This window comes from Harpegnathos saltator, unplaced genomic scaffold (assembly GCF_003227715.2).
Source record: "Harpegnathos saltator strain DR-91 unplaced genomic scaffold, Hsal_v8.6 scaffold7, whole genome shotgun sequence".
Taxonomy (NCBI): Eukaryota; Metazoa; Arthropoda; class Insecta; order Hymenoptera; family Formicidae; genus Harpegnathos; species Harpegnathos saltator.
In genome coordinates, this window is record NW_020230537.1 from 710889 (window position 1) to 738385 (window position 27497).

The following is a 27497-nucleotide window of genomic DNA, read 5'->3' on the forward strand; positions in this document are numbered from 1 at the left end:
GCTTCGGGCGGATGCAATAGAAATCGTCTCTTTTTCTAGTTTTCTTTTTTTGTTCAACGTGTGCAATTGTTTTTTTTTTTTTTTATATAGATATATATATATTTATGTATATATATGTATATGTTTAGTTTACAATATTTACATCACAGTACATTCATATTAAATGTCGGTTCCTTTTCACGTTTACACGACTATCGAGACGCTACGGAAGATACTTTCATTTGAAGCATTGCTACAGGACACGCGAAATTTCCCGACTCCGCAAGTCGCGGATTACGTCTCCGATGACGTTCGGGAGAGACACGTAATTGTCTCTCTTTCACGTTTACCAAAAGGGGAGAGAGGAGGAGAAGTGGACGTGTCGATCGTCCCGAAAAATCAGAATCCTGATATTCGGGAGCTGTCATAATTCCCCGAAAAGTCGGTGCACCGAAGATGATACTTATTAAATTTAATTTTTCCAAGACATTGGAAGTGTTTATTATTATTATTTTCTCGAAGAGTCGTAACATCAAATATTTCGAGAAAAGCATATTTTTTAGAAAATCGTTCTTCGAATATCGGAAAGCTCGTGAAAGATTGCGTTCAAATTGTTTAACGCATTTTATGTGTTGTTTCGCTTGCCGGGAGAAACGTTTTTCCAAGAAAATTTCGAGATATTCCCGATGTCGATATTTCGATATTGACTTGTTTTCGAGAAATTTTAGCACTGATGGGCACGCATTGTCCTGAAAAATTATTAAATTTCTTGAAACGTGAAAACTGACACAATTCTCATTAATTTGTACCTTTCCAACCTTTCGGGAAATGTATTATTTCGGAAAAATCGCATTTCAGGAGATTGTTTGGCGTTGTAACTCTTCCGCCTTCTGAATCAACTCTCAAAATTCAACGATCAAAATTCTCAGACTCTCAAGTTTTGACTTTCCGGAACAATGTGTGTCAAGACCAAAGGAAAGAGAGAGGGAATCGGGAGAGGGGCGATGTGTGAGTACAAAATTATCAACACAAGGAGGAGGAGGAGGAGGAGGACAGGGAGATCGATTCAATATACCTTGCGAAGTTACACGCGCTATCAGACACACACATGGTACACCAGGCGCGCGCGCGCACACACACACACACACACGCACACGCACACACATACACGTCGCTCTCCTTCGTTTGTATATCCGCCGGCTTTTTTCTCGCCTGTGAATACACACATTGTTGGTGCGAGGAACACGCGGAACAATACGCGCACTCGCTGCTCGCTTTGAACAAGCTTCAACAGCGAGAGAGAGAGAGAGAGAGAGGGGGGGGGGGGGGAGAGAGAGAGAGAGATCTACCGTTCTCCGGGCATGGTCTGAAAGCGCGTCATCGAAGAGTAATAACGCGACAGCGGGAGCTTCTCTCCCACCTTGAGGGCAAATAAAAACGATACCTGTGCTTCGAGGCGTGTATCTCTATCTTGACACTTTTTTCACGTTAAAGCAATGCGTGTGTATTTACAATACGCTGAATCGAGCCGCGGTCATTAAACCTCGTTCGGCATGGACAACAGCATTGAGTCCTGCGAGAGCTCGTCCATCGACTGTTCCGAACCTGAGAACAGAGTTAACGAAATCGCGAGTTAACGTAACCGGTCCCGCTGGGATCCCCGATTAACGATCGTTTTTTTCCCGCGACGGGCCGCTTAATCCTGCCGATATAGTCTCTTACGCGCTACTTGGAAGCCCGCCACTATGGAACGCGTCCCGTGCGATCTCTTACCGTGATTATGATAAATGGAGCTCGTGGGACTCTTGCATGTGGCCGGGCTGAGTTGCGGCTGCTGTTGCTGCTGGTGGTGCTGCTGCTGGAAGGAGTACGTCAGGTGCAGGTTGATATGACGACCGAAGTCGTTGGGCGACGCGGTCGAGTTCGGCGGGGATTGATGCACTGCAACAGAAATCCGCTCGTCGAGACACACTAATATCTAAAATCCAATCGAACATCATCTTCAGGACGCAAGAGGCGTCGTGGTGGTTCCGCGGTGATGACCGGTTAGAAGCGAGAAACGCACGTGGAAAATTTGTCTGCGTGCAACAATACGATTCAGGGGTCGCGACAACTTTCCTCCGAATGCAACGAGAGATTGATCATGCGCGGCCTGATAACGACGAATCAGGTTTCTCATATCAGTGATTTTATCGGAAGGAGGGAGAGGTAGAGGCGGGGTAGCGTTCGGAGAAAAGAAGCAATGCACATAACGCTCGATCGGTGCAACGCGACAACAAGTGGACAAGTCTTACCGTGGGGTCCTTTCATCTTGCCCGTGTGCAGGTGCTTCTTCTGCCGCGCGCGGGAATTCTGAAACCAGACTTGCGTGACTCTCTTGCTGAGCCCGGTGACATGCGCTATCCTCTCGAGGTCTTGGCCGTCGGGGTTACTGTCCAGTTGGAAATTCGCCTGAAGCACCGAGAGCTGCTCCTCGGTGAAGGTGGTCCTGACCCTCTTCGCCTTGTTACCGCCCTTGTGGCCGCTCTCGGAGTCACCGCCTTCTGCGAAAGTACCAATTAGCCGTGCCCCCACCTTCCCGGCGGCCGCGCCGCGGCGCCTCGCGATCCCCGTGTAACCATAGGAAGACACAGCCGTATCGTCCATACCGACAAGGAGACAGCGCGGCTCCGTGTGCGCCCGAGCGCGCGAGACGTTCTCTCACCATCGGACGAGGTGTTGTTGCCCTCGACGACATCGAGGTAATGCGCCTTGCAGAGGAGTCGCGCGTCCAGCAGCGCGAATTGCTCGCCGGTCGACAGCTGACGCGAACAGGCGTCGCAGGCGAAGCAGGCCAAGTGATAAACTCTCTCGCGGGCCCTTCGCACCCAGTCGCCGGCGCCCACGCTGCGGCCGCATTTCGCGCACTTCGCGCCGAAAGTTCTGCAAACAGCAAGCGCCGAGCGAACGACTCACTAACGGCGAGCACGTTGGAGAGCACGCGGCCCGGCCGCGCCGCGGCAAGTGTGTCGTGACGCCTCGTATTTACTTTGCGCCAAGTTATTGCCGCGCCGCGCCGCGCCGCGCCGCGCCGCGCGCGGCTACGGGGTGCAATGATAACCGCGAGGACGTATAACTCGCGGACCGAGAGCGAGAGGCGGAGAGGCTCTCTCTCTCTCTCTCTCTCTCTCTCTCTCTCTCTCTCTCTCTCTGCCTCTCTCTCTCTCTCTCTCTCTGCCGAGAGAGGAGCGCTCTCAGAGAGAGAGAGAGAGAGGGAGACTAGAGAAGAGATATTCGTGTCGAGAAGCAAGTGGTCTTCAGTGGCGCGTGTTTCACGGCCGTTTATTTCTTCGCCTCTCTCCCTCTCTTTCTTCCCCCCGACAGCCCTTCCTCCCGCTATGCGATTGCCTCGCGAGAGTCGTATCGTCGTATATACCTTCATGACTCAGTGTCTACCACGTTTAATGCCCGTACGTGCCCGCCTGTATAACTCCGGACTCTTGCGTTTTAATTAACCCCGAGAGAGACGCAAGCGAGAAGCAAGCGAGAGCGAGCGAGAGAGAGAGAGAGAGAGAGAGAGAGAGAGAGAGAGAGAGAACCAAGGAGGATCCAATACAATATGCCCGTTGCGTTAATTAGTTCGAATGATACGCCGGCCGGAGATCGGCGCGCACTATCCCAGGCGGAGCGGCTCGACTCCTCCGCGTCGCCTAATAAAAAGTATCGGTTCGCTCTCTCTCTCTCTCTCTCTCTCTCTCGCGTGTAAATCCACCGGGGATCGGTTCTAATAATACTGTGCGCGCTCGCGCGCGTTTATGCAGTCGGCCGCGACGCTGTAAACGGTAGCCGTGTACCGCGGCGAACACGAGCCTGCTTCACACGACACACGCACGCACGCACGCACGCACGCACGCAAGGGCGCATCGGATGAATGGCCCTTGCGACGAGGAGGTTCGCAGCTAGGACGCGCACCGAAGGATGCACTCCGCGACGACGAGCAGCAGCAGCAGCAGCAGCAGCAGCAGCAATAGCATCTTCTCGAGGAGGAGGAGAACGGGGTCGGTTGTTACCTCGACTTGGCACGGCCGTGCTCGCCCGTGTCGCCGAGTGTCGCGGCCGATAATTAAACAACGACTAGGCGGCCATTAGCCCATTATCATATTCATGAACATGGAAAGTGCATCCGATCCGATAGCCTCGTCCCCTTCGTCCAGTTTCTCTCGCCCCTGCCCCTCGCCGTCGCCGATCCGACGCACCCCGCGGATCCGGGCTTGTGCGGATTGTGTTTGCGAATGCCAGCGGACATGGTGCGTTTGGCGGATGTCTTATGGCTCGCCACGCGACTACCCCGGTGGTCGTTAGTAGCGCACAGCCCCCGCCACATCCTGCCGCGGACGTCGTCGGGCTCTCTCTCTCTCTCTCTCTCTCTCTCTCTCTCTCTCTCTCTCTCTCTCTCTCCCTTTCTCTCTTTATCTGAATTTTTTCAGTGGACTTTCGCCCGAAAGCTGGAATGACGAGTCGAGCTCTATCTGTTGAAATCGAGCGAATTATTGTCGCCTCGAATTGTTCCTTCCAAGTAATTTCGCGCAAAATGTGAGACAATTTCTAAGAAAACATTCCTTCGAGTTATTTGCATTCTCTCTCGAAGAGATTTGGGAAATAAATTTCATATGGAAAATTTTTTTATATATTAAAATAGGATTCTCTGTTTGCGCTTTCGTGACAGTATAAACACTATCCGCATAGAATATTTCCGTATGGAATATTTTCGGGGATTTAATGGAGATTCATACGTGTGTGTGTGTGTGTATACTACTGTGATCAAAAAATAAGGTGAATTTTTCATTTAAACTTCGCGGGTACTTTAAAATCATGAAATTATTTTCTGGTGGGTTGGTAGCACTGTCTTTGACATCTATGCAGAGTTTCATGTCAATATATTCAATTGCTGCAGAGCTATACGTGTTTTTGTAAACATATGTAAGTGAGTTTTTCGATTTTCACTATGTCTGATTTTGTTGAGCAAAGAATTTGCATTAAATTTTGTTTGCGGAATGAATCTTCTGCCGCGGAAACGTTAAGAATATTGCAGAAGGCCTTTGGTGATAAGGCTATGTCGCAAAAAAATGTTTACAAGTGGTACAAAGACTTCAAAGAAGGCCGAGAACGAGTTCAAGACGAACAGCGCCCCGGACGACCATCGACATCTACCGATGAAAGCCACGTCAAGGAAATCAAAGATTTGCTGTTCGAAAATCGTCGATTGATAATTAAAGGCCTTGCTGATGCTACGGGCATTTCATTTGGATCAACCCAATCCATTTTAAAAGATGTTTTGTGCCTCAAACGCGTCAAATCTCGATTGGTTCCAAAAACACTCAATTTTTTGGAAAAAAAGAGTCGCGTTGACATCTGTGAAACAATGATTTCTGACTACCAGGACGTCGTGAAACGCATCATTACGGGAGATGAGACTTGGATCTATGCATACGACCCGGAAACAACCGACCAATCGAGCGAATATCGTGCAAGAGGTGAACCAAGACCGAAAAAACCGCGCCAAAGTCGCTAAAAAATCAAGGTCATGTTGACAGTTTTCTTCGATTATCGCGGTGTTGTGCATTATGAATTTCTTCCGCCAGGCCAAACTGTTAACAAGGAATATTATTTGAGTGTTATGCGTCGTTTGCGTGAAGCTATTCGCCTCAAGAGGCCAGAATTATGGGCAGACAATTCTTGGTTTTCGCACCACGATAATGCACCCATTATAGTGTCCCACACTGCATTGGTTCTTCGAGAACATTTCGCCAAAAATTCGACCCATATCGTTCCACAACCACCGTATTCGCCTGATTTAGCACCGTGCGACTTCTGGCTATTCAACAAACTCTAAAGACCGCTCCGGGGACACCGTTTCGACTCGATTGAGGAGATGAAAGCCGAATCGAAGAAAGTATTGAAGGCCATCCCGGAAAAAGACTTCTCCGACTGTTTCGAGGATTGGAAAAAACATTGGCATAAGTGCATTGTGTCGGACGGGGTGTACTTTGAAGGCGATGGAATTGATTTGGAAGAATAAATAAAGATTTTTCATTTTATAAATGAATTCACCTTATTTTTTGATCATAGTAGTATGTAACTTCCAAGAAAAATAATGGATTCTGATCGGATAGCTTTACAAAAATTCGAGTCGAAAGTGTCGTGTTTGAAAAATGCGATCCAAAGTTTTCCCAACATCTCTTCCCTGGATTTCATTTTATATTAGAATTTTAGTCTTTTATCTTTTATTCTATTTTATACACCAGTTGTGATATAAAAATGGAGTTCCCTGATTTGATATCACTAAAGGCGCATCGACCAAGTTGCTAACTGGAAAAAGCGAGACTGGAAAAAACACGAAAATCACACCGGACTTTGCACGATACCTGGGAAATCCTTGGAGGATTTCCATGCGGAAATCTGTCCCCGTTCAAGGGAGATTAATCCTCGACTTGAATCCTCGAGTTTTGTCTCAGAGCAGGCGGAACAAACGCGACAAAGGAAGCAGAGATGGATTCCGTCCCGCAGGAGGGGCGACTCAGTGAAGATTGAGTTTCGATCCGACGATACATAATAACACCTTAATCCTATTGTGTTTGGGCAGAACGTTAATTCCATGTTCCGGCGTTAAGGACGACTCCCCATCACGCGCCCACGTCGGAAGCTAGAGAAGGATTTGAATCTCGAATGTCTCCCGTCCACGGATTACTACGCACATTGGTCCTCCGAGAGAAGACGCCACAAACAGTGTTACGTGTCGATGCGAGACAAGGAAATGAGAGAAAGAGTGAGAGGGAGGACCAGAGAGAGAGAGAGAGGGAAGGGGGGACACGGAACAATCTTACAAGCGATACTCAGCTCCGGTCTTATTTTTCGCCCTTTTTACGGACTTTGCTTGCGCGAGGCTCAAGAGAAAAGAGACGAGAAGGTTCCAGTCTCTCTCTCTCTCTCTCTCTCTCTCTCTCTCTCTCTCTCTCTCTCTCTCTCTCTCTCTCTCTCTCTCTCTCTCTTTCTCTCCCTCTCTCTCTTTCTTTTTCTCTCTCGCCCTGTCTCACTCTCGGAGCTCCATGTCGGCGATTGTCGACGGGTGTACGGGTCCCCGCGGGTCGTGGATCCCGCCGACGACCGGGTCATCGTATGGCAGCATTACCAGGCAGAAAGCACGAATCAAAAAAATTACGCGGCGGATTCCTTCGGACCTCCCGCACACTGTTCCCGAGTGCGCCCAAGTTGGCCGACTTGAAAAAGTAAGTCCGCCCTTGTGGCTGACGATAATGAGTGTTTTATTTCACATTGTCGAGCGAGGTAAAAGTTGCGATCTGCACAGAAAGTGCACGGCCGTAGCAGATCGTAGCAGATCATGAGTTCCGATGACGAGTTTAATATTTCTATTTAGCGAATGATAACGTGTCGAGAGATAACGAGGGGACTTTTAATGCTGATACTTGTTTCATCAGCATCTCAGAGACACAAATCTAAGACTAATTGGATTATACTGACAACCGTAGCAATTTTGTTCCCTTTTTCAGTGAGGAATAAATTTCATTTAGTTCTGCGACGACTATATCCAAAATAGAGAAAGAGATAGAGAGAGAGAGAGAGAGAGAGAGAGAGAGAGAGAGAAAAGTATCTGGAGAATTCACACATGCGCCAAGTCGCCAGAATAGCCGATATTTCTATTTGGAGAACAATAACATATCGATAACAAGCGGCCTTTGATGTTAATCGTCAATAATCGCCGCACTGGCCACCTCAAAGTTCTAAAGACCGATCAGATTATGATAACAAGCACCGATCAATTTCTCTCCTGTTTCAGTCAGCGATCAATTTCTGTCAGTTCCGCGCGACAGCTATATATACAAAATAGAGACGGAGAAAGAGAAAGAGGGGTAGAGAGATAAAAGTATCGGTGAGAATATTCTCTCGTACATGCTAACGGAGAGCTTGCTTTCCCGTCGCCGACAACTCGGCGGAATAGCCGCGTCGCAATTGCAATAATATGTTAGAGTCTAGAACATCGAACCCCTTCCTCTGTGATGGCCGCTATCGCCAGACGCGTAGAGTCGTGTAGCGATCGGATATCACGACGCCTGATTCAGCTTCGGCTGGCGTAAAACCCAGGTGACTGAGGTAACTGATTGACAGTTGGATAAACACATTGGGCAGACTTCGGCTGAAGCCTTCCGTACATTCGACGAGTCACCGCGGGTTCCTTCGACTTTGATCTCCACGGCCGTACGTCTTACATCGCTATCGATGCGCATCGCGCGCGCGCAACAAAAATATTCCACTTATTCATTCGATAATGCGAACAAAAAGAGAGGACTATATTTTCTTTCTGCTGCTCCCTCCCTCCCTCCCTCCTTCCCTCCCTCCCTCCCTCCTCCCTCCTCCCTCACCTCTCTCTCTCTCTCTCTCTCTCTACCCGTCCGCTGTTGACGCGCGCGCGCGCGCGCAATCGATCGGTCACGTTCGCGAGATCGTCAGGCGACGACGAGCTCCTCCGAGCACAAGGCTCGGCTGTATTATTTGGGTAGAAAAGTGCCAATCGGCCGGCTTCGACTTACAGGGCGTAGTCGTGCCTGCAGTAGAGCCGCATGCCTTTCAGGAAGCAGGAGTGCTGATCGTGCAACGGCCTGGCACAGGCGCAACACCTCAGGCACCTGGAGTGCCACGTACGTCCGCCCACGCACAGCACGATCCGCTCGCGTACGCGCTCGCCGCAACCACCGCACTCCATTACGCTGGGTGACGTTTCCGGGCCGACGACCAGGCCGCTCGTGCTTTCGGGACAGGCGAGATTGGGACCGCCGCCGGCGCCGTCGCACGCTCCGTCGCCGCTCGTGTCCTCGACTTCCGTCTGCGTAAACAAACAACAGCTCCAGATATTTCGATCAATTTCGACGAATAGATATGGAGGTATTTCGATAGACTGCTAGGTGGATACGCGTAAGTAGCTTCGAGTCTGTCCTGGAAGTCGCGCGAGGCGGTAAGGAATATGTATCTCACGCACGCGTCTATTGTATGGTGAGGCCTGTATAAAAATCCCTTCGAGTGAACTCAAGTGTCGCACAGCATGAGTGGGAAGAACCTCCTCCGTGAAAAGGGTTTTGCCCGTTTCTCGGTCCTCGATTTTGGAATCGAATTTTATGCCAAAAGATAGTTCATCGCGAGACATTAATTACAGAAAAGTTTTACGTACGAGCATACGATTGGTTCCAAAGATGTAGAGGGTCAAAGTGGTCACTACCTACTAAGAAAGTATGACACTAATAAGTAACGCTTTGTCGCAGGAACTTTTGCAAAATTCGGTATCTATGAGTTCTTTGAGTTGCTGATTATGAATCTGATGTCAGATTTTAAAAATTCAAGATCAGGCAGCTGCAACATGGCAGACGCACATTGTGAAACAATCATTTACTTTTATTGGAGCTGTGTTGTGGTTTCTTTGGCTAGCTGATTGCGAATTTTCTATTAGGTTCACGAAAGTAATTTTTTCAACGACAACTTTTGAGTGGGAAAAGTATTTTTCTTATTATTTTTTCATAAAAAAGATATCAAATTCAAATTGATACGTTACATGACGCATGAAGGATAACGTGATAATTTTATTTGTTATGTTTAGAAGCTTATCTTGCCTGCATTGGCTGGATAATTTTTTCATCTTGCCTTCACTGGCTGGATAACATTTTCATCTTGCCTTCACTGGCTGGATAACATTTTCATCTTGCCTTCACCGGCTGGATAACATTTTTATCTTGCCTTCATTGGCTGGATAACTTTTTCATCTTGCCTGATACTGAAGATAAATGTAAATCTGATAGAAAATTCGCAATCAGCTAGCCAAAAAACCACAACATAACAGTTCTAATAAAAGTAAATAATTGTTTCACTATTTGTGTCCGCTACATTACATCCGCCATCTTGAATTTTTTAAATCTGACATCGAATTTGTAATAAGCAACTCAAAGAACCCATAGATACTGAATTTCGCAAAAATTCGTGCGACAAAACGTTATTAGTGTCAAACTTCCTTAGTAGGTAGTGACCACTTTGACCCTCTATATGCTCAATGTAATACTTTCTTGTGATTAATGTCTTATCGTGAGCTATCATTTCGCTTTGAATTTAATTTAATGTAAAAATCGGGGATTGAAAAACGGGCATTTTTTGCTGAGGTTCTTTGCTCGGAGCGACGGTAAACACGAATCGTCCCGACAAATCGAAATCTGCGGATTCGGAAAGCGGAACGGTTTTCCGGATCCGGTCGTGAGACAATATCGCAAAATGCGAGCGATGATTTTGTCGAAATTTGCGAAATTGCTCTGAGGAGAAACTATTAACGCGGAAATATACTAGCACGTACGGATACATAGTATCCATCCGCTCGAGCTATGCTCTTGTTGTACTCAAATGAGTACGCGTTAACGCACCTCACTGTGCAACGGGATGCAATTTTATTTGTATAAGAATTTTATAAAAATCATATAAATATATAAATTTCCCAAAAATAAATATCGGGATAGAAAACGGCTCAGAGAAAGAGGAGTCGCTGAACGGACAAATTTGGAAAAATATACATACTTCCACACATGTATATGCATTGTGAATAAATGTAGAATTACCATTCACGATTCCGTTACACTCTTTAAGAAAACGATTACGATTACACGATCGAATATCCTTCGACGCTCGAAGCGTAAGCAAGCTCGAAGCAAGCGTAACGTGTGTGATCTCAACCGACGACGTGGTATTGTGTAATCACCGCCAATTTCGCACGAATTAATGCAAGGTTGCTCCGAAATGTAACAACGCTGATATACTTATTTACACTCACGATTCAACTTAAGATGTATCGTGTCTTCGAGTGCTTACGCGAATTTTTATTCTTTCCTTTCCGTCCAATGCCTCTCCCTGCCTCCCTCTCTCTCTCTCTCTCTCTCTCTCTCTCTCTCTCTCTCTCGGTCTCTTTCAAAGCGAGTGCTTATACACATACCAGCGATAATCATCCCAACAATTAGTAGACAGTGAGATTACTTCAGCATGTAGGAAGAGTCCCTAATTTCATACATTTCAGAAAATTGCCCTATTTAAAAAATTTACATTTGTTCAATATGAGAGTAAACGTTTAAGAATAGATGCTCATTCGACGATTAAAAATTGAGACACGAAATTGTACGAGTGAAAAGTTACTCGGCTTCGAACTGTATCTGATTTTGAGCGAAATTGCATTCGAAGAAACTTGCACGAAGCACGGATTACAAATACGGTATGAGTATAAATTAAAGATTCGTTCTACTCGTTTGAAAGTACTCTAAATTTCTCGATGTGTGAAATCTCATTTCGACAAAAGTATCGTCAGTCGGAGTCGCAAGAGCAATAATGAGCGTTCAACTCGGAGCGTAGTATGAGCGACTTCCAATTAGAATATATTCATTCCAATAAAAAGCAGCTGTTATACGGTTATATCAGGCTCTTGAATTTCGAAGCGAATAGGCAATTCAAAGCGATACGGCCGAACCCTTCCACTTCCCAGTGAATTTTCACTTTCCAATTTCCGCTTTCGGCCATTCAAAATGGAGGCACACACTCGCTCTCTACACGAACGAGAGAACAGTCTCCCTCGACTCGATAGCTCAACGCGGCTGTACTTCTCGAGTGGAATTTCGCCCCGAGGAATCTCGCGAGTGGCTCAAACGATCAACTTCGCTCCTCGACTCGACAGACAAACAACCAAACAATTCTCCCAACGGATTTGAAGCAGTATACAGGTGTTGGAGCGCCGAAAAATCCGAAGCGTCAACGGAGGGGAGAAGAGTAGCGCGCTCATATCACCAATGACACGAACACCGGCGGAGAATAGCGGGGGGAGGAGGGGGAGGGGAGGCTGCGGAGAACATCCGAGAGCTTCACCGTAACGAGACCGGTAACATAATGACCGAGAGAGAGAAAGAGAGAGAGAGAGAGAGAGAGAGAGATTCGGCTGCGACTGGTTACTCGCACGGCCATTGTACTTCCTCCCATCTGGGCGCGCCCCGTTCCCTCCCGGTCCCGATGCGCATCATCCCCCCGATTTGGGGGAATGTGTTCATGCGCGACGTGAGAGGTGCCGAGGCGAGAACACGCGTTTACACGCGCTGCGCGTCGGCGACGCGGCGCGATGCGACGCGACACACAGCCCGACGACGACGACGACGACGACGACGACGACGAGTACAGAGCGCGGAACACGGACACGCGTGTGTCACCATTGTGTTGAAAAGGAGCGCGTATCGTTCGTCTCGTCGGGGAGCGTTGCCGTTGGCTGCGCCGCTCGTTCTCTCTCGTCGTTACGTTCGCTCTCTCGGCGGGGTGCCTTTGCGCTTGACCAGCTGCCTGCCGGATCGCTTACCCGGCCCGCGCGAGTCTGCAACTGGATACGCGCCTTCGGTAAATCGCGGAAGCGGAGACCGAGGGAGAGGGCGAGGGGGAGAGCGAGAGCGACGCGCGAGGAGCGCGAACACGCGCACGCCATCGACGTCTCCTCTCGCGCTGCGACAGTTTCATATCTCGCGGATCGCGATTTTCACGATGTAATCGCGACAACTGTTTGTTGCGACAACACTGCAAATCCGATTAGCGGCCCGTGCGGATAGCGCGAGTGAAAGCGAGAGAGCGAGAGAGCGGGAGAGCGAAGCCGAGGCGAGATGCGCGCGCCGTATCGATGACGCTCTCTCGTGCATTTGAACGTTTTATATATGCGAACTCTGACGCGCCTAATTTATATTCACACATAGCCGCGGCTTCTCTGCTCTTCCCCCCTCCCCCCCCCTCTCTCTCTCTTCTGTACTCGCTGAACGCGCTCTCGCCATGCGTGAGATCCGCGTCCGCGTTTCGCAGGAGAGCGCGCGCGTATTAGCGCTTATCCGCGCTTATGCGCACACGTGTGCGCGCACGGCCGGGGGAGTCATAGGTGACAATAATAACTCGGAGTCGCAGCGTCGTAAAACGCGGGATTAGACTTCTTTCGGGTGATCGTCTAATGTATGTACCTTCGGCTATGAGAGAGCCCGCGAGCGGAAAAGGCTTTGCGGAGCGACGCGAGAACGAGAGTGAACCCGCGCAGAGCCGCCGCGACGCCGAGATCGCGCGCAGCCGAGAGTTCGGCTAGATTTGCATAATTACAGGCTACCCAGCTTCGCTGGGACTCATAATTTATAGGAGCAGCCTTCCACCACTATGTGTGCATGTACGCGGGGAGAAAAAAAAACTCCTTCTCATTGTCTCTCCTCGATGGGGGGGGGGGGTTTCACTCGAGTCCTGAGTGAGATTTCGCACCAAGAAGTTTCGAGTGGAATGAACATTTATAGTTTGTACTCGTGTCGTATATTTGAGATCTGGCTGGATTCGAGAGCTTCTTGAACTTGGTCGAGTGAAATTTCACTGAAAATGCGCGATACAGTGAAATCCAGCGACTTTTCGCTCGTGTGATGAATTCCCGAGCCTGAATCATTTTTCCGAAATGAAATTTTCTACGTTTCTACGAATGTGAATCCTGAATCGAGTCGTTTGTCGTTTCGTGCGACTGTCGGATTCAACCGACGACTCATTTTCTGTCGACCAGACGAAAATTCCTGACTCGGTCAGGAATGTGAAAATTATATACCCATTCTGAGCTTAAGAAAATTTTTCAACTTCAGGTCAAGAGGTCTGCTAATCTGTTCGAACTCGTCCGGGGTTTTTCAAACTTTGCGAAATAATTGCGCATTCAGAGCAGTTCTCATGGGAAGACATATTTAATCCAAGCTTCCCGTTACTCCCTCAAAATTCTGTCAAAGTGAATCAGTGAAACTCACTGTCAATCAGCGATTACGCACTGATTGTCAGTGCTAAATATACCACTGAATTTTTCAGTGCTAGTAGAGTGCATAATCGCTGATTGACAGTGAATTTCACTGATTCACTTTGAGAGAGTAGGTTCCTATATCCTATTCTTTAGGAAAAATTATTCCAGTGGGACCTTTCCGCATCATGACCACTCCACACAGGTATCCGCAGGTTTATACCTAACCTAATCTGCGTCGAGCAGAAGATTTTCAAGTCTCCAAGTCGATTCGCCACACTGAGAGAAAAAGATCAACAAGATCTAAATATTTACTCGGTGAGTACTAATACAACTTGTGTTTAGTAAAATCTGTATTCTTCTCTTTTCAGATAGAATAAACAATTGTTTTCGCGAGAAGCTACACAAGAAAAAACTGGAATTTCGATTCGTACGACTGAGTGCTGGACAAAAATTCGATGACGAGGAACGATATCTCTGTTACCGCGGCCGAAAACGTTCGTCTGTGTTAAAACTCGCTTGACATAACTGTGAACACAATCGCTTGAATAGAAATCTCTAACAGAGGAATTTTTTTACGTGCCTGCACCCGAATATGTTCGTCCGGTCCCTAGGAAAACAGAAACTGCACGGACCGAATTTCTCCTTCACGCGCAATCTTAAAAGACAACACACAATTTTCAAAGGATGTTTCGTCGTCGAATGTGCTCGTTTGAAAAAACGATTTCGATTCGAAGAAGAGGACGAAAGATGTATCATTCTCAAGTGTCCTCAGTGGAAAAAATGGTTTCGACTCGAAAATGTATCGTTATCAAATGTTCTTAAATAAATGTGTCATCAATACCCACCTGGAATAAATATTCCTCACTTTTTACGTACTTTGACGTACGCAAGGTGTTGTCTTGCGTGATGTCTTGAGCGAAGAAAGCTAAGAACAATATGGCACGAGTACTCTCTCGCACAAGGTAACCGATTGTAATTGGTGCGTTAACGTGCGACAAGGCTGCGACAAGCCTGGTCCCTCGTAATCCGATTTGAAGATTGATCCGCTCTGGTATTCGTACTTTTACAACATTATTGGCGGAAAAGGATCTCAGGAGTACATTTAGACAGTGACAGTGAGCCCATGGTGAGCTCGCATGTCTCGCGTTGTGTCGAATTGAATTCGAGCACGCCTCTGTTTAAAATGGCCGTGAGTCCCATTCGTGGTACTCGAGTGGTTTGGATTTCGGTTTCAGTCCCTTTCGGCCAACAGACACACACACACACATACACACACACACCACCACAGGGGTATGACTTTCAAAGCTGAAAGCCTGTCGACGGGGGGGCCTTATAGGGGCTCCGCTGGAGGGTTCCCGCCGCCTTCATCGGCCTTCACGAGTCTGTGTCACTTTCGGTTTAGAATACGGTGTGTCCATTGAAATCGATATTTCTTTCCCCGGCGAAACGCCGTTCTCGCGCGGTGGGTTCGTCATAATAATCATAAAACGATCTAGCGCCGTAAAACCGCGACTCCAACCGACCCGCCTCTCTTTCTATTATCCCGCGATATAAAGTTACTCTATGGCGAAAAGAGGAACGGGTTTCTACCTCGCCGTATCGCTCTCCTATAACTGTATCCGATTGACGTTATGCTGGCGCGACGGTGATGATAATTACTCTCGGGCTCATGAATATTAAATGACGGCGAAAACCAAGCATCCCGCATAGAAGCTTTTCCGGGATTTTCCCGGCAGTCACAATTCCCGAATTTCACCCGCAATTAGTCGTCCAATGAGCAATCTCATTCTCTCTCTCTCTCTCTCTCTCTCTCCCTCTCTCTCTCTCTGTTTAGAATCGACAACGGAAGTACTGGTGGAAACTCGTGCTTTTTTTTCTCGGGTGATAACTCGGGTCGATGTACTTTTATGGTGTCAAATATGTTTATAGCATGTTATTGTATAAAATAGAATAAAGACCACAAGAATTAAATTCTAACGTAAAATAAACAAGAAAAAATAACTCTGGAAACTCTGGACCTCTCTCAGTTAGAATGAGTCACACATATATTTGAAACGTTACTAATTTTCAATTAACTCCCAATTAAATCTCCCTAAAAAATTTTCCACGGGAGATATCGCCCGTAATACGGAAACGTAATACGGAGAAGATTCGCGATCGAATGCCGCAACCTTCGTTTCGCGAGGCGATGCGAGCTGATTGTGCCCGATGTATTCGGAATTACATGTCCCGTATAGCTCTCTCTCTCTCTCTCTCTCTCTCTCTCTCTCTCTCTCTCTCTCTCTCTCTCTCTACCTATCTACCTAGCTTTATCTTCCTCTCTCCCTTACTCTCTCGTGGGCGCAATCTCGATGCACGGAACGCAAATTCGTTTTCAGTCGCTAATGAACACGACCGTTAATTAGAAACGAACACTTTGTAGTAGACTGCGCCTCTGGATGCGCGAGGACGGCGTTACTATCTAACAGAATTTGTCCGCACACACGGTTCCTCTCGTTAGAGGAATTTATTAGAGAGAGGCGCACAGCGGGCGCGCGCATGTAGATGCGCAAAGTGGGCACAGAGAATTATGGACGCCAAATATTCATGTCGGCGACCGAACGGACAAATACATCTCAAAATTCTACGAGCGTAATGATGAGATCCGCTACTGAAGTGACCGAAGCGACCTTGTTCTCTCTCCTTTTTACCCTGTTTTTCCTCTCTCTTCCTCTCTTTCTCCTCGCTCTTTTTTCCACTATCTCTTTTCGTCTTGCCGAGCGCAACAATCGCGTGTTCGCTTGCTCTCTCCTCTCCTCGCCGTCGATTAAGACGACAGAAAACTCGAGGAACTCAAAGGGTTTTCAAACGCGTCGAGGAGTTGCCACGCGAGATGGAAGCAACGTCGGCAGAAGAAGCGGATTTCGATCGCCAAACCTTCGCTTGTATCTTCCCCATCTCGTTACTGATCGTCGGAGCTCAGAGGAAAGTTGACAAAGTGGCCGAACGGCCGAGAATAATCCAGCTTTTTACCGAGCGCAGCCTCGCGACTGTACACACGACTTTTCCGGCGGAAACATCGGCGACGTCGGCGGAGGGCAGCGGGGGACTGAGGAGGCTGAGGAAAGGAGCCAAATGGAGGAGGAGAAAGAGAGAGAAAGAGGAGCACGAGCCTCTTCACGCCCTCGTAAAGAAGGAGCTATCACGTGGAAACCGATCGTTTCTTGTATGCCAGGCAGGTACAATGGGCAGCGGACTATTCGAGGCGACACGGTCCATGGCCCGGGCCACTCGAAATCCATTTAAATCGCCATCCGATTTCTGCTTTCGCACGCCACATTGTCGCGCCACCGTCTCGCTCTCGCCGTCGTCGCCCGTCCGTTTTCGGCGAGCGGCATTGTGCGTGCTGCGGCATGCGGCATGCGGCATGCGGCTGGGAAAAGGGATTCGTCTCACGATCACTCGGGGGATCGTTTATTAACCGCGCACACCGTGACCACGAAGAGAGTCTCGCGATGACCGATGAGTAGCCGAGCGAGAGTGAAAAAGAGAGAGAGAGAGAGAGAGAGAGAGGAGAGCCATCGAACGAACCGTGACAATGGCGCACGCTCAATGTCCAGTGGCTCACGTTCTGCCCACGCGTGCGCCGCTGCCTCTCTCTCTCTCTCTCTCTCTCTCTCTCTCTCTCTCTCTCTCTCTCTCTCTCTCTCTCTCTCTCTCTGTCTACCTGTCTGTCTGTCCGTCTGTCCGTCTGTCTCGCGTGCGATGCTCCCTGCCGCGGGAATAACTCGAAATCAGCTGCATTTTCGGGGCGATTTTCAAACGTCACGCCTACGTTCCCGCTCGCTTACGTCGCCACCTTGTCGTCGGCGACGCATCCCGGGGCTTCTTCGAGCGAGTTGCACTCGAGGAGTAGCATGAGCCGAATTACTCGAATTCGAGTGACTTCCCGGGCACACCGAGCGAATTTCCCGGTCTGAGGCGGCGGGTGAATGTCTTCATTCGAAAGCGAAGGGTGAAGCGGTGACGTGCGCTGCATCGGTCTCGCAGCAGAGACTTCACCGTGCGACTCGAGGTAAGCGTTCATTCTCGCGATTCCAAGTGGTGGATGAGTTTTCACTCACTTAACCAGGGAGATTTTACTCAGCGAGACATTTTGGCTGCACTTGGAAGCGCACGTGGAAAGATTCGCTCGGACGGAGTTAAGGGATCGTTGATAAGCGTTGAAAAATCAATCTAAATATTTCTGTACTGAGAGAGCAAAGATGCTGAAAAATAAAGAATCATTAATTCGGCAGATAATAATACAATTACGTGAATTTATATTATCTGATTTGGAAATGAAACGAGATGGCTTTTTCACAGAGGAAACTACAAAATGTAGTTTCCTCGTTAAAAAAAAATCTTTGTCCCAACGTAAAATATGTACATTAGTGTGAGTAAATGTGTGTGATTACAGTACACACATTCGCCGAAATAAATACGTCTCATTTCTCAGATGTTTTTTCTTTCTCAGATGTTTTTCTCTTTCAATGTAGATTAACGACTCGTTTGAGAAAAAAAATATAAGTATAAAAATATTAGTATAAGTAAATACGTCATTATAGTATCCGCCGAAGAAATATTCTTTTGTTTCCTAGACGTTTCCCTCTCGGTGCAGATTAATGACTCTCCCAATTTTAAAAACACACGCGTCAACATCCGCGCGCAGCGGCTCTCCTCGGCCCTTCATTTTTATCGGTTGAATACTCGAGAGCCTCAGAAATCATAACTATTTTTAGATCAATGAGTTCAAGGGAATCGATTCGCCATTGGGAGTTCGCACACGATCCCATGAAACATATTCCGCCTGTTCACGCCGTCGAATCTTACTATTCCTCCGCAATAGTAGATGTTGGATAATGAAATTAAAATCACTCTTCGAATTGTTAAACTCGTACACACAGACACACACACACACACACACCACACACTCGGCGAGTAAAATTGTCTTAACACAGCCGTGGCTGGCACGCGATCGAAACGCCACGTGTTTTCGCGTCACGCTCGGATTATCACGTTATCACGTTAACCACGGACTCGCTGTCAAAAGTACAAACAATGTCGACGATTTATCGGCGCCCGGATCGAGCCACATGTCGTATAGAATGCGGCGCATATATTCCACCGGAATGCCAAGTGGAGGTGACGCTTCCATTCTCGAAACGCTCGAAAATTGCGCCTCACCGCATCAAGAAGCAAAGCTCGCGCGATCCTACTCGCGCCCCCCTCCCCCCCCCCGCCACTCCTCGCGATAGAAAAATGCAGTGTCGGAGCAAAGCGTCGCGGTCATTGTTCGCGGGCATAACGGGAACGCTGAATTATATCGCGTGTAACTCTCGCGCAACGCCCGCAACGGCCGATAAATTCACGCTAAGCGAGGCGTGTCTCGCGCGATTCGCGTCTCTTGCGCTTCGTTTCTTATTCATCGCCCGCTCGCTCGTCGACGCTCGCCGAGCCCGTGGACGAAGAAGACGAAGAGGAGGAGCAGAAGTGAAAAGAGAGAGAGAGAGAGAGAGAGAGAGAGAGAGAGAAAAAGAGACTTGAAAAAAAAGAAAAAGACAGAACGAAGTCCATATAACTCCGGATCAGGCTGATGCGGCATTTTGCGCGCTTTACGCCGACAATTTACTGGACCACACGCGAGCGAGAGCGAGTCGCAGGGACGCTCGCCTTTTCGCGCAACAACTCACGCACCCCTCCCGGCGTGTGGGACGTAGACTGTCTCGGCGATGTGATCTTACGCGAATTTACAGTTTCGCCCGTGCGTAGGCACACGCACACGCACACGCACACGCACACACAGACACGTGCGCGCACGCCTACCCGTGGCCGGATGCGTAATTCAACCATGCGTGCGCGAGTTCCCGCGACGGCCACGCGACGTGGGAAGCCCTCCTCGAGATCCCCGAGTTTTCACCAGCCGGTACCAAGGAGGGAAAACAAAGAGACCAGCAGCACCATCCCCTGCGTGTACGCGTGTCCGCGCCGCGGAAGTGGATGGCTCTTTGCAGGCGCGCGTACGTACCTTCATGATAGCTCCGATAGCGGGCGACGACGAAGAGGAAGCTTCTGGATGGGCACCGCACTTGCTGCGACGTTCGACGCGCTCGACGTGCCGTTCACCGCCGCCTCGGGCTCTTCAGCGGCATCGCGAGCGCGCCGCTGCGCTGGGCCGTCAGGACGCTGCTGGGGGTGCGGGATTACGCGTGGGTACTCCGGTAGCAGAGGAAGCTGCGACGCGACGCGATGCGCGAGTATCACCGGCGATTGTCAAGCGCCATACGAGGCGGTGGCGACGACGACGACGACGACGACGACGGCGACGGCGGCGGCGGCGACGGCGACGGCGGCAGCGGCAGCGGCGACGCGCGAGAGGCGCATCGTGGGCCCCGTGTGCGATACAACGGCGTAATTCAGCGGTCTCTCTCTCTCTTTCCCTCTCTCTCTCTCTCTCTCACTCTCTCTGTCTCTTCGCCGGGGTTGCGCTGCGCTCCGTCGACCGACCGCTCGACCGATTCCCGACGCAAACTCGGGGGGCCGACAGCAGGACGAGCGCGAGCCCCCACCGCACCGCCGCCCCAGGGGCGGATGGGCGTGATGTGCGGCGGGGGCTGTGGCCGCCCCACGTAGACGACGCTCGCCGGCGCGGTGCGATTCGCCCGAGCTCGTCCGGCCCACCGCCGCCGAATGGGCGCGGAGCGGGGGGCCGAAGGTGGCGGTGCCACGCGGTCGCAATTCGCACGCGCACGTGTCCCCACTTGACGGGCCCGAATCGTCCGCGCGGATGTGTAATAGGGCAACACGCGTCGCGTCGGGTCGCGCTGATTGGCCGCGATCTTGTCTTGATCCGCGGAAGAGAGCTGTCCCTCTCGCGAGCGTCGTCTAGCGGGAGAGATGGCCCGAGAGAGAGAGAGAGAGAGAGAGAGAGAGAGAGAGAGAGAGAGAGAGAGAGTGAGGGGGAGGAAAAGAGAAGCGACATAAATGTACGTGCTACGTTAGCGGGGGCAAGGGGGACCTCAGGGAGGGACGACGAGAAGGGAGAGAGAGAGAGAGAGAGAGAGAGAAAGAGAGAGATGGGGCTCGCGGGACAGTTGCTTCATACCGATGTACGTGGCGGGCGGTAGTTTGTGAAAAAAAAATGATATATAACGCACACATTACGCGTACGCGCTATCTGATTCGATACGCTGTTATTAATTCGCGTGATATGAGATATTTCTTCTTGTTTCCACGATATTGATTCGCGTCTCTCTGCACCGCTCGCTCGCCCGCTCGCTGCCGTTCCGTCTCTCGGGGTGACGGGTATCGTACGAATCGCTCTCTCTGATGTCGATACACGCGACACCGGCGGCTTCCCCCCCCCCCTCCTCTGATCATCCGACCGGCGACGACGTCGACGGGTGTCTTACCAAGAGGAAACGGCGACGGTGTTGTTGACGATAATAGACGAGGGAGAGACAGACGTGCAGAGAGAGAGGGAGAGAGAGAGAGAGAGAGAGAGAGAGAGAGAGAGAGAGAGGGAGAGATAGAGCAACGTGTGTTTTAAAATCTACAAACCGCGGAGAGAAATGGAGACGGCGCAGTCAGCACGCTCGGTGTGTGCAGAGGAGAAGAACGTTGATATGAAAAATGGTCAGCGAGGCACTCCCGCGCGCCGCCGCTGTGTGTGCGCGCCTCTCGCGTCCGTACACCACGGACATAATAAATAACAATACGAGTCTGCCTACGGATACGGGATCTGCATATAGGTCCTGGCCTTATACCTGAACTGCCGCGGCGCGTCATTAAAATTATTTATGAGGAAATAAGAATCCGAAGCGGGGCCCCGAGTCCCGGCGGCCCGGGCTTCTCGCGCCCGTACCCCTCTCGCACCCTGCGCGAGCGAGAGCGCGCTTATCCCCTCGATCCTCCTCGACGGCCCCGGCTAACGTCTCTTGTCCGGCTGCTCATAGGTAGATTAGTAGATTAAACTCTCTCTCTCTCTCTCTCTCTCTCTCTCTCTCTCTCTCTCTCTCTCTCTCTTTCTCTCTCTCTCTCTCGGACGGTTCCTCTCGTTCCCGCTCTGTCTCTCTTTCTCTCCTGTCTCCCCTCTCTCTCTCTCTCTCTCTCTCTCTCTCTCGTGTGCGCAAACTGCCGCCGCCACGTGGTACGGTGCACTATCGATCGCACGAGCGCACCTCTCCGGTAACTGTAACTGTAACTGTAACGTTACCGTATTGCCGAACTGTCGGATGTTCCTCTCTCGGAGTGCACTCTAATCTCAAGTGCTGTTTTGGCTGAAGGTCCTTTTACTCTCGTTTCTTGTCGCCGCAACGACGTGACTTGGAAAGAAACATGTTAGAGGAGCTAAATGTGCTATCTTTAAACCTGTGTTTATGCGCGTAAAAGTAACACACTTGGGTTTGCAGTGCATTCTCTTTCTGTCGAGGAGAATCTCGGGGGAGTGAAAAATGTTGTCAAGTGAAGAATTGGCAAAAGGGCATTTCGTCAATAATCAGTGAATGTTCACTGATCGTCAGTAGAAGCACTCGCGCTTTACTCCGCCGTTTTGTACGCTGACCACTGACTTTTAACCGGACGTAGACGTAAGATTTCATTGTGGAACTTGTTGGATACAAATTCACCGCACACGTTGTATATCAAGTTCAGCTTTCCGCGATTGAACTCACGCTTTTCATATGCTTTACATGCGGCGATACATAATTTTACATCTGCATTTTGTAACCTGCATCAGTAATGAGGACGGCCGTGTTATTACTGACTGATCTTTTTCCAGCGGGATTTTCCTGATTGCGTACCATGTCTGAGAGAATCAGCAATTCCAAGCGCAGCGTTTCAATGAAAATACATATACCGACTGTATATATTATACTTTAAACACAGTACATGATCAATAAGTAAAGTACAAATAAATTACTGAATTAAGTGTTTAATACTTTCGAGTAGATCTCACGTTAGATCTGCTGATCTGAGAACCTGCATAAAAATTTCTCAAGATTTTCCCAGAAGCGGTGCAATTTCCGATTAGAATGCTCAAATTATCTACGGTCGAAGTAGAAGTAACGTGTGAAAAAGCACGCTCGAATTTGCGGTGTGAAGTAGAAGCACAAGCGAGACTAAAAGCTCAGCGCTCTCGCGCTCAAGACTCTCGCGCGCGATTAATAACGCGTCGATATCGTCGTTCGTCGTGGTGCAAGAGCATTAACGTTCAAGAATCCTCCTCTTCTTCCGGCAGTCGTTCGCTTCGCGATGTCCAATACACACGTCGCGGAACGTGTGCCCCTCTTTCAGAAATTACCGTTGCCCTCGCCTAATTGTTCCGTCCAGGCACCCCCTGCGCGCACGCGCGTAACTCAATTAGCTACGCGCGTCTGTTTATTTACATAATCGGCCCGTGGGGCACTTAATGTATTGATCACGTAATTATCGGGGCGAGCCGCGGGCCCCCATATAGACCGGAGGCACGAAGCTCGTTTCGGCCGCTGGAGCTCGCTCGCTCGCGCGAGCGAGGATGAAGAGGTAACGCCGTAGGAGGTGAGAAATAAAAATAAGAAGCCCGGGGAATTCCCAGCTGGGGGTCATTCCTGGCGGAAGATTTTCGTTCGTCGGGGGTTTCGACGATCGACCACCTGGCCACATAGTTACACCTTGTAAACGGTCACTGTCTACTGGGCCGGCAATAAACGCGACCGACGCGACCGAGAGCCGACTCGTGCTCGGCGTACTCGTACTACACACGGAAAGGTATTCAACTGAGATTAATCGCCGCAGATTTGTCACGGACATCGTTGCGGGTACGCGGGGCCGCTTATCTTTCTTTCTTTCTTCTCCCTTTCCTCCTCCCTCTTCTCTCTTTCTCTCTGCTCCCCTCCCCCTCCCCCTCGCCCCTCCCTCTCTCTTTTTTTCGCTCGAACGTTCGAGTGGCACGAATGGAATGGTGTTCCGAATGATCGCGTCGACAGGCATCGGCACGAAGACAATTTTCAGGCAATAATTAATCTTACTCCGTTGCAACTCCACTTATCGATCCCGTCACGGATCGCGGCGGTTTAACGAGCTCGTATTTGGATAGTCACCTCGCGAGCTGGTGTCTCCTAGCCGTCGACGGCCTCGGGAACGGTCTAAATAGCGGCCCGCCGACTCGACGGTGCGCGATCAGCGCGCGTTGTCCCGACGACGGCGACGACGACGGCGACGGCGACGGCGACGGCGACGGCGACGGCGACGGCGACAGCAACGGCGACAATTAATCTCGAGTGCGCGATGATTTGGAGAAGACGCGGTATTCACGCGCGGCCTCTTTACGAGTGTCAGGTCTTCATTTGCCTCATGAACGCGGCGCAATTAGTATCCCGCTGATTCTCGAGGAGCAAGCGCGGACTTCCTACTCGCGGCCGGAAACCTCGAGTGCGTACTCGTCGAGTTCCCGCCGCGCCGTCATTCCTGCCCCATTGTCCGTCGAGTCGCGATTTTGCAAATCAACGCGCGGCGCGCACGAGAGCTCCTCGTCGAGCGATCGAAGCCGCGTCTCTCTCTCTCTCTCTCTCTCTCTCTCTCTCTCTCTCTCTCTCTCTCTCTCTCTCTCGCTGACATGAGCGGCCGAATGACACAAGAGAGAAAGAGAGAGAGAGAGAGAGAGAGAGAGAGAGGGGCAGCGGGGAGGGAGCGGAGAGAGTGATCCTCGCGGACCGCCGCAGCGAGTGGACGTAAAACAGGCACCGGCGTTATTAATGCCCCCTCGACACTCCGATACCATAGAGCTAACGATTATTTACTTCGAAATATTTATCCCGTATCTCTCCGTGCGCGGCCATTATCGCGGCCGCATGATAAATGCGCCGCGTGAAAAATCGATTATATTGTCGGTGCGCGTACATGTGTACGTGCGTATGCGCGCTATGCATTCTCGCACCCGCTCGCCCACCCCTTCTCTGCACACGCACACGCATACCTACACACTCTCTCTCTCTCTCTCTCTCTCTCACGCGCGCGTCGGTCGCTATCTCTCGCGGTTAAACTCGCGAGAGCGCAACGTATGTAACGTTTCGACACGAGTCCATCGGCGGCCGATGGACCATGGGTGATGGATACGCCTACTCTTGATATTTCGGTGATCAATAACGCGCCTCTCGGTGCCGTTCGCGCCGAAGGAGGATCCATTATTCACCGGTGCGCGGTCGCCGCTGAATAAATAATTTACCTCGTCATACCAGTGCCATCAGAAGACCGACTTCGCAGCGGCGCGGCGCGCCGCGGTGCTCTCCCTCCCCCTCCTCCCCCCTCCCCCTACCTCCCTGACCCTTTCCCGGCCCTTTGTGTTACCGATAATAAAGGTATGCGCGCGATTCGGTCTCTTCTGGGTACATCATCGAAAACGATACGCGTGTAGACGCGAGCGAGGATCTCTCTCTCTCTCTCTCTCACACACACACACACTCTCTCCCTCTCTCTCTCTCTCTCTCTCTCTCTCTCTCTCTCTCTCTCTCTCTCTCTCTCTCCTCTGACTTCGATGGCTTGATGTGTGTCGAGGAGGGCCCAGGCTGCTGCGACTTTGAATGGCACGGTCGATTTATCTCCTTTACGCGAGACCGGACCATCAACGCAATCGGAACGGCTCGTACATGTGCGTACGAGGAGACAGTGTGTGTATGTGTGTTTGTGTTTGTGTGTGTTTGTGTTTGTGTGACCGTGTGCGTGAATGCGTCGTTTGGTACGCGCGCATGCCTACGGACGAAAGCTGGCCGCGGTCACTATTTGGGAGCATGATCGGTAGTTTCGATTCAGTCCGGGGCCCGATACATTATTATCTGCGACGATGATAATTAGCGCCTACTTAGCGGCTCGTATGCGCGCAGCTTTTGTACATCCCGAGTATCGTCCCCCGATCGGTATATTTCTTTCTCTCTCTTTCTCCATTTCCCTTTCTCTCTCTCTCTCTCTCTCTCTCTCGCTCTCTCTCTCTCTCTCTCGCTCTCCACCTGCGAGTCGTCGTCGTTCCTGCGAAATTATGCGACGGCGAACTCGTGGGGTGCGTTTCCGCTGAAAACGTATTAGCTAGTATAGTATACAGTTCAGCCGAATAGAGATATTTACATTAATATCCTCCTAGCACATATTTGTATGGATATGCATACGCGTGCATATACAACTAGACAGATGAGTGAGAAACAAAAGAAGAATAAGGAGGAATAGCGGAATGAGTAGTATAGGAAGCGAATGGAAGATGGTGCGTTTGGAAATTACGGGATCAAACTTTATGTAAAGAAGGAAGAAGCGGTGATTGTAAATACACACATATATAATCTTTACGGCCATCATATAATTACGATATTACGTATTATATTAACAAGAAGTGAGAATTCAACTGGCAGGATCCTTCCAACTATCCTCGAGTTTACTACACTAGTTTCTCTTTACGAGAAAAAAGACGCTTAGAGAGAGAGAGAGAGAGAGAGAGAGAGAGAGAAAGAGTATACTTTTGGACGAATTAAATTTTGCGCTCGGTGTTATCTTTTCATCTATGGAATTATTCGAAGCTCTCCGGATAAAACTCGTCGTCGTCTCGACTGACGACAAAAGCAACTCGAGCGTGCACTATTATCCCGCGGGATCGGCGCGCATACAGCCGGAGATCTATAAAACTTAAACAGCCATAAAACAGTCTCCGAGGTGGCCTTGTCGTGATCCTAGATTTACGCGTATTAAAAGGGAATTACAATATTAATAAGGCCTTTTTAATGGGCCAGAGGCCTTCATGTCGGAACCGCCCGCCCTCGGCTAGATCCTCTCCTTCCTTTGAAACTCGTTACGATTTCGGTCGGCTCCTACGCCGACCTGGAGGATGAGGCAGCCGTAAATATCGACGAAAATATCGTTTATCGTTATTCACACGCGTTATTACCTCGCCGACGATATATCATTCCGCTCGTGTCCACACTTAGGAAAATCATTCCGCCGGCTTTTTTTTCCCTTGTTCTCTCCACCTCCGATCTCCGATACTCGTCTCTCGTAACGCGAACGGAACTCGCCGAATGTTCCTTAAGAGAATCGAAAATGCTATTCGCGAATAATCAGAATGAGAGTATATACGACTTCAGTCAGTTGCATTTGCCAACATCTAATCAGTAAGCGTTGCAAGAGACAAAACTTTGAATCTCGATTCAAATTCAGGTGCGAATCTTCGGATGAACTTCTTCTCTCAGCCGAACAATTTTACGTATGCAATACTTCCGCGCATGATTCGTCAGATCTGCAACGTGCGCTTACAACCGCACGTAACAACGGAACAATTCGCTCCGCTATTCTCTCGCCAGCCGCTTCACATGGCGGGAGACGGTTATTAGCCATTAAGCGGCTGCAGACGCCGCGCCGCCTGCGACATTTTAAATTTTAATCTGGCAATTAAAATATGTTAAGCAGCTACTTAATATCGTGCGTGCGTATATGCGTATACGCGCATATAAAATATACCACGGGGCCGGGCTCGCAGTATTTCATATTTAACGCGAAACCGTAACTCGCCGCGGCTGTCGCTTCTCGCCGCTATCTCGTCCTTTTTCTCCCTTTTTGATTTATAGGTAATTTATTGCGGCTCTCTCGTAGTCGCTGCGTTCCTTCTTCCGAACGAGCGTGCGCGCGCGCGTCCTACATGTCT

At 49.7% G+C, this 27497-nt stretch overlaps 1 protein-coding gene across 2 annotated transcripts; it reads right to left on the reverse strand.

Annotated features, from left to right (window-relative positions):
- Nucleotides 1-1305: 1305 nt before the first annotated feature.
- On the reverse strand, nucleotides 1306-20509 carry Awh (LIM/homeobox protein arrowhead). Of its 2 annotated transcripts, none has more exons than XM_011151960.2 (6): nucleotides 19869-20509; nucleotides 8565-8857; nucleotides 2684-2901; nucleotides 2274-2519; nucleotides 1753-1920; nucleotides 1306-1584 (listed from the first exon to the last, which is right to left on the reverse strand). In XM_011151960.2, the coding sequence occupies exons 1-6, from the start codon at nucleotides 19872-19874 to the stop codon at nucleotides 1517-1519; spliced, it is 999 nt and encodes a 332-aa protein (XP_011150262.1). In that variant the 5' UTR covers nucleotides 19875-20509; the 3' UTR covers nucleotides 1306-1516. The 2 variants fall into 2 exon arrangements, with proteins under 2 accessions (XP_011150262.1, XP_011150261.1); XM_011151959.2 differs by having other exon boundaries at nucleotides 2274-2522; nucleotides 19869-20504.
- Between the last annotated feature and the right edge of the window lie 6988 nt (nucleotides 20510-27497).

Excerpts from the sequence above, each read along its gene's own strand:
- Awh (XM_011151959.2), bottom strand. Across the intron at positions 1,921-2,273 it reads CAAGATGAAAGGACCCCACG|TGCATCAATCCCCGCCGAAC; the intron begins GTAAGACTTGTC and ends TTTCTGTTGCAG. Across the intron at positions 1,585-1,752 it reads CTCCATTTATCATAATCACG|GTTCGGAACAGTCGATGGAC; the intron begins GTAAGAGATCGC and ends CTCTGTTCTCAG.